At 51.1% G+C, this 6,904-nt stretch overlaps 1 protein-coding gene across 1 annotated transcript; it reads left to right on the top strand.

Moving 5' to 3' along the window:
* Positions 1–3,177: 3,177 nt before the first annotated feature.
* On the top strand, positions 3,178–5,359 carry LOC100903054 (lipase member K-like). Its single transcript, XM_003748450.1, has 7 exons — positions 3,178–3,303; positions 3,398–3,684; positions 3,813–4,062; positions 4,181–4,360; positions 4,476–4,667; positions 4,847–5,000; positions 5,145–5,359. Exons 1-7 carry the CDS (start codon positions 3,178–3,180, stop codon positions 5,357–5,359), a joined length of 1,404 nt encoding a protein of 467 aa, XP_003748498.1.
* Positions 5,360–6,904: the final 1,545 nt, after the last annotated feature.

Genomic DNA, 6,904 nt, shown 5'->3' with positions numbered 1-6,904 from the left:
TCGGAAGGGCGCGCTTCGCAATAGATGAGAGGCGATGAGAGGATCGACCACAAGTTTCCGGGGGAAGGATTCTTGTGAGAGGACCGTTGCAATCCGGAGTGTGAAAAGAGATCACTCTGGGAGATCGAGCACAGCGCGGCATACCGAAGAGAACAGTCGAGAGGGATATTTCACCTGAGGAACGAAGCCGACTGCCCGAGAACATGGGAGCATGTCGGTGAATTGGGTCAGACGCGGGTGACGGAACAGCGGCGCATCGAGCGAGCTTGCCACGCTCGAACATCGGGCCATCGATTGCAATGCGACAAGAATTCGGGAAACGGATTTGATGAAGTACACAGAGTCTCCTTCACTGGGTCCATGATTCACAACCCTTGCCACAGCGTGGCAAGACATCACCTCGGAAATCTTGCGTGTCTCCCGGACACGCAGAGATTCACCACAGAATCATTCCGGCACCTCTAATCACTAATGATACTCTGGTGTGCGGCGGTTCAGGTCATAGATGAAATATTCCGGAGCGTAGCAGACCAGAAGTGCTCCTCCGTCTGACCGAGCGGTTTCTGAGAGGTTCCCGTATAATCCAGGTTTTTACTGGGCGAGTCGATAGGCCTGTAGAACTCGAAGACGCTCACGTCCCAGCACGCCGATAAATTTTCAAGTACAGGCTTCGTTAAACTCTGATCGATACTTATTCCAAACCGTAGAGACCGAATGCTTTGCTCGTGTCCGAGCGTTGCCTGGGGCTCGTAGCTTTCCGCAGCCAACCTCGATGATGCCTCGGGGAAGAGATCGGTCATAATCATGAGAGAAGCCCAGGTCTAGGTCAGTATGACGAGCTCCTTTCGTCCTGATCAATTTCCAGTCCGAATTCAGGCTCGGAATCCTGGTCATGGTCCGAAATTGCGAGCCAGGCATCCGGCACTATCGGAATGATGAACTCCCGAACTCAAGCATCGACTGACTCGAGCCAGATGCAAGCCGCGAATATTGTAACCGAACGAGATTCGCTGGAGTCTCCGGGGCGAATTCACTTCCTTCTCGTCTGGCTCTGCCTGGAAACATGAAAAGTTTCCCTTCTGCATCCTAATCGGGTCGGCGGGGGCGGGCTCGTTGAGAACGTGTGAACTTGAGCTCCCATTTCACGAGCCGGTATCCTTCTAGCTCACCCAGTAGCCTTCCTCATCATTCTCAAATGAATTCTCGAGAAATCCTCACTCTGAGAATTTCTGCCCGGACTATGCTGGCCATCGGACTTGTCCAGGCAGAACCCGAGCATAGAGCAAAGCTTCCGGCGCGTCGCGTAACGGAAAAGCAGCCGGAAATGATAATGGCGTTATCTAATGGAGAGACCCGAATGGTTCGCGATGATTCCGTGGCTCAAATTCTGTCATCGAACCACTTTGTTCATATCATTCACGCTGCCCAGCTGGTCCCCATGAAATTCTCGAATCGAGAGGCCCCTAACGCCCCTCAGAAGAACCATGAGAGAGAACGACGTTTCCCGATGAGAATCGCCAGGATAGCTCGACAGGATATTTCCCCGCTCCTAAAACTGCTGCCCGCTAAGCCGATAAGCCCCTAATCGGATTCGGCGTCTCGTCGTCGAGCTTATGTGCATCAACGCCGCGTTGGATCGGGAGCGATCCCTGTAGCGGCAGGAATGTTTGGAAAGCGGAAATGTGTTTCTCCGAACAGAAGCTGATATTTCGCGTCAGTACACTGAATCTTCAAACGAGAAACGCCTTGAAATCACGAGGCTCGCGACTCGGTCGACTTCTCCGGAGTTTTGATTTGAAAAAGTTTTCTTCGCATCACAGCCCGAATTCAGTCTCGCACAAACCTCTTGGCAAGGTACCACCGTCTATCTGCCATGCTCCCTGTTTCCGGCGCTCATCTCCCCTCGATCTGGACGAACGTATTTTGAGCGACCTCCCGATGGCCAACTCGCCCGAATATGTGAGCAAAATGCGACTTCTTGTTCTCATTGCCCCACTCACCCCTCATTCCAGAACCGCCCCTCTCCTCAGACTCCTTCATTTCTGGTTTCTGTTGAAATGCTTCGCCTAGAATTACTCGAATAAAACATCTTATCGCTCCACTGTCCATTCCGGCCGCTGTGGAGTTGAAGCCCGAGCCGATCCGATGCTGATTGATCTCCCATTTATGCTCGCAATGATAGATTCCGATCAAACCGATGATATGAAATCCGTGTTTCATGTCGCTCCTTGGTGTCGTTCGCGATCAACCATTCAGCACATGTCGCAGCCTTTGGACCACAGAGCGCCCGGGACTCCTTCATCTCAGGAAGTAGGAGCGAGGAATCACTATCAGGAAGTCGGAATCTATTCTCGCAGATAGGTACTTTAGAATTCTTCGGGCATTCATGGTTCATCGGCGAATCCCCGGTACTCTCGTTCTCCCTCATTTCCACTCGGGCTTTGCAAAAGTCCGGAAGTCTTCGAGCTTCTCATGCGCTGCCTCTTACTCGATTTCGAGTCAATCCCGTCCTCAATGCGAGGATAGACAGCGGGTCGGATAGATAGGTTTCGCGGACGCATGAGGAGGGCTTCAGTGAGAAAGTTCTGACTGCTCCGTACAAATCATGATCTACGTGACCGAATCCCGGACTACTGGAGGATCGGAATGACCGAAGAACGACAATGAAGTCACAAACATCGGCTCATCGTTGAATCAAATCTTGGCATCGGGAAAAGGTTTCCTTGAAAGACGTGCCACACGGCGGGCGGTCGTTCGTCAGAAACCCGCCGATCGGGAGTTTTTTTCTTATCCCGAATCCTGACAGGGTTGTTCCGCTGGTCTAAACAACAGACATTTCTGGACGGACTGTCGCTAATCGACCAGACATTCTTTCAGCCGCGCAGTCCTCTCGTATAAGTCGCTGTCCGAGCAGCTGGGGCTCATATTCTCTCTAAGCGTCCGGCTCTCTCTAACTAGGAAACTTGTTCCTCATCTCCAACTCGCAATAAATCGGACCATTCGCAGCGACGGGGAGGTCAGCACTATCCGATCGAGGAACGTCTCGAGAGGACCGGGTCTCGGCTCGATCGGCTCATTTTCGCCAGCCCCGCCGACTGGGAGAGCTTCCCCGGCCCAGAATTCCCTCATAAAAATTGAGCTCTTCTCCAACACTCGGAGCTCACAATCTCCGACGAGATGTTCATCGCCGCAGCGTACTGCCTCTTTCTGTTTCTAGAATTTAGTTCTACTCAAGAAGTTCGTTACGAGCCCATCAGGAGCAAAGGAAGGTCGGAGGATACTGAGCTCTGGAGTAAGGGAACGGTGAGTTTCGTTCAGTTGATAGGTTCGTAAAGGTTCTTAAGTAGACATGGTGGATACTCGCTGTGGTAGATATTCTGTCTGGTTCCTCATCTAGGACGAGTATGTCCGTGGTTACGGTCTGAGTTTCGAGTGGCTAAACGTGACGACGCAAGATGATGTGGAGCTCTGGATTCATCACCTTTGGAATCCCAGGATTGAGGGGACGAAGGTCCCTATGCTGATGGTTCATGCTCTCGCGGTCAACGGAGATGTTTTCCTCCTTAATCTGCCGGAGCATGATCTGGCAATGACGTTGGCCAACAATGGCTACGATGTTTACATGGTAAACTTCCGAGGTTCGTCATACAGTCCTCTGTCCGTCGAGCAATACGTGAATACCTCGTAAGTTACTCCTTTATCCGGGAATCCCACAATGGAGGACGCGATCCCAGCCTGTGATGACGATTGACGAGTTATGATATGGAGACCTCATTGGTCCGTCGGGAGTTCCTTTCTTGGATACCTTACAGTTTGGACGACTGTATCTTCAAAGATCTCCCGACGACAGTCGATTTCGTTCTGGAAAAAACGAATCGGAGCGATCTCAATATCGTTGCCTATTCGAAGGGCACGTATGTCACTCTCGGACTTCTCGCCAACTCGCCGGAGTACAACAGGAAAGTGCGACTCCTCGTGCTCATGACTCCTGTCACTGCGATAAGTCGACCGCCTCTTCTCCTCTTTTCCGTGTTCTACTTTCTGGAAATCGGAATCAAGACAGTGAGTCGATCCTTTGCGGGATCTTGCCGTGACTCGCGCTGATAACTCTATTCGTCTCAAGCCCTAATCAAGGAAACGATTCCTTCAATAGATAAGAATCCGTAAATTCTCATTCAAGTTCGGCACGGCCCTGGCGAACCTCCTCGACACGAATCTGCTTCTCGATGTTCAGCACTTATTCGGTGTGCCCTTTGTGATCGACCGCCTCGCCCATATTGCACCTCTGGGAGCGCAGTGCGTATGGAATTCCGCGTTCTCAGGATACCCAGATTGCATCAGTCGCACAAACTTGAACATCGTAAGCAATCTGATGGATTGCTGATCCATCTGATGCCGGCTCCGCTCGAGGTTTTCTTAATCGCAGTCGACTTAGGCATGAGCGAATTCTTTCGGGTTTTCTTCGCCCCTTCCAGGATCTCCTCGAGAAAATGTTCATCCGAGGCTTCCCTGACAAAGCATATGCGCGTGAAGTGATTCAGTTCAGCCAGAATTCTAAAAGCGAGAGATTTCAATCGTATTCACCGTCTTGGTTCGATGGAGATGCGGGACTCATCTTTCCCGCTTTGAAGTCCCTCCTCGCTCCGTGGAGCGACGACGGATCACTGGTAGGCCTGTCCGGGGCTACCGTGTTATCTACCCCAGACTGATCGGAACAATCTAGATCGTAATCCTAGCCCGAATTTGCGGGCCTGGTATCGGTGTGAACATCCCTAGCTATCTCTGGTCGGCCTCGCTACAATATTTGATGAATGAGATGATAATCGGTGGGAAGGGGTTTCCACAGGAAAACGTCAAGGAGTACAGCCTGAGCGCCATCAGCGCTCCAGTTGCCATCCTTCAGGCGAACCGAGAATTATTCAGCCAACCCAAGGATTACACGAGGATTCGGAACAGTCTCTGTCCGAACATAATTGGAGGGAAGCTTTCCCCTCACAAATGTACGTGAATCGTGGGACGTCTGTGTGGTGAGATACCTATTTGATTCTCCATCGCCAGCAACTTGATGCGGCTCGTCTCGAGATGCCGAACGTCCAGAGAAGTCGAGCTCCTGGACCCGAAGATGATTCATTGTCTCTTTGCAGATGTTTTCGAAGTCAACGTCTCGAATTACCTCCATGTAGACTTCGGAGTCGGAGCCCACAACGATGATGTCTACGTGAACGCCTATTACATGATTATTCGCGAGCACGATCTCTCACTCGACAGCTCCTTAGCGACCGTTCTCGGTTACGTGGACGCCGATTTCAGTCATCTCTCACCTCAGTCTTGCGACATCTGCAGCGAGTGTGACCGATGACATCGGGCGTAGGTACGGTGAGGTCGACTGGAAGCATCATATTGGGGTATATCTCGTCTCAATCACAAATAGAACTGAATTCGGAGCCACCACAGACGCTTAGATCTTGAACCCGGGAGGGGTTTTCGCTTCCCGATCGGGAAATAACAAACAGATGGTTCGGCCAGGAAGACTACCGGCTCTAAACAGGGGGCGTGATGGTCCGACTGAATGTATGATTGTTGAGCAGTTTTGCGAATAATCCCCCTATAGGATCCCCCTATAGGATAAAGCAGTGATGTCGGTCCGTCACCGTATTAAAAGTCGGAGTTATTAGCCTGAGAAACGACTTCAAATCACCTCGTGACGATGCAGAATCATTCCTGCTAGCGTAAGAAGCAATTTTCGACTCGATCAATCGCATCGTTCTCAAGCTATTCCGGAAAATTAGCAAGTTTTTCCCCGGTGGTCGCTGGATGTTTCTCCTCTTCACTAGCTCTCCTTACATGATGCCCCGACCGTTCCGCTAAGGTGCGATTCGAAAGACTACGCAGCAGCCTTCTGAGTAAGCATGATCGGGGTGATCGAATGCTAATCGGGGTTATCAGAGGATCGAGACCGCACCAATAAGTTCCAGTCCCTCCAGCCTCAGGAGCTCATCTACTCCTGGAGCTTGCGAGTCAGCATTGCATGAGAGTCATCTTGTCATTCATGGTATCGCGAGCGCTCGAGTCTGCGAAACTATGAGGACCGCTCGCTCTGCATTACCCAATGAGCCGATAGCTCCGAGATCGCACGCAGAGCTCTTAAAATATCGTCAAATGATATTACGATTGCTCCAGCGACAATCGCACGATTCGATTGATGGCGCAGCAGCCTACCGAGCGAGCTTCCCTAAACCCCAACGATTGCTCGAATCGCCTCGGGACTCGATCACCAAATCGGAACACTGTTCCACATATTCTCGAACTCCAAGTTTGAGATCACCTGCCTAACATCGGAATCGCTATCAACGGCCACGACGAGCACTGTATCTATCCCGCCATTATGTAAATGCTTATCGCTCGTTGTGAATAACTGACTACCTCAGACCACTACCCGTCGTGGAGTAGACGATTGACATTTCATCGAAAACATTCGCCGTGTGAAGTTGCTAGCTGGAGCAGGATGCTCCCTCACTCTAGAGAGCTCCCGTAATTCATCTCCCGAGTGCTTGCGTGGAGGGATCGTCCCATTCGACAACCCCCGAGCATTTGACGGCAGAGCCGATTCATGTGGGACGAGATAACGTCACCCAAAAAAAACTCTTTCCGATGATTCTCTTTCGATGATTCGATGAGAATGCACACTGCAGCGAGGATGACCACTATTTGCGATGTGTAGCCGAAAGTACGGGCGATTAGTTCGAGCCCCCCAGACTTTGAGAGGAGTCCGAATGGGCGATTTCCGTATTTCGCGCTTGATTCGTTTTTCGAGATTTCAACACTGTCGTGACTTGCTCATCTCAGTCAGGGCTACACGATACTCAATTCCACCGCGATGCATTTCTCTTCATTGGAAAATTTC

The sequence above is a fragment of the Galendromus occidentalis genome, unplaced genomic scaffold (genome assembly GCF_000255335.2).
Source record: "Galendromus occidentalis unplaced genomic scaffold, Mocc_1.1 scf7180000077532, whole genome shotgun sequence".
Taxonomy (NCBI): domain Eukaryota; kingdom Metazoa; phylum Arthropoda; class Arachnida; order Mesostigmata; family Phytoseiidae; genus Galendromus; species Galendromus occidentalis.
Note: the sequence above shows the minus strand (reverse complement) of the source record. Positions and strands in the feature narration are given on the sequence as shown.

Coding starts and splice junctions, on each gene's coding strand:
- LOC100903054 (XM_003748450.1), top strand. CDS start 3,178: ATGTTCATCGCCGCAGCGTACTGCCTCTTTCTGTTTCTAGAATTTAGT. Junction 4,063..4,180: donor TGGAAATCGGAATCAAGACA/GTGAGTCGATCC, acceptor TTCTCATTCAAG/TTCGGCACGGCCCTGGCGAA. Junction 4,668..4,846: donor GGAGCGACGACGGATCACTG/GTAGGCCTGTCC, acceptor GGGTTTCCACAG/GAAAACGTCAAGGAGTACAG.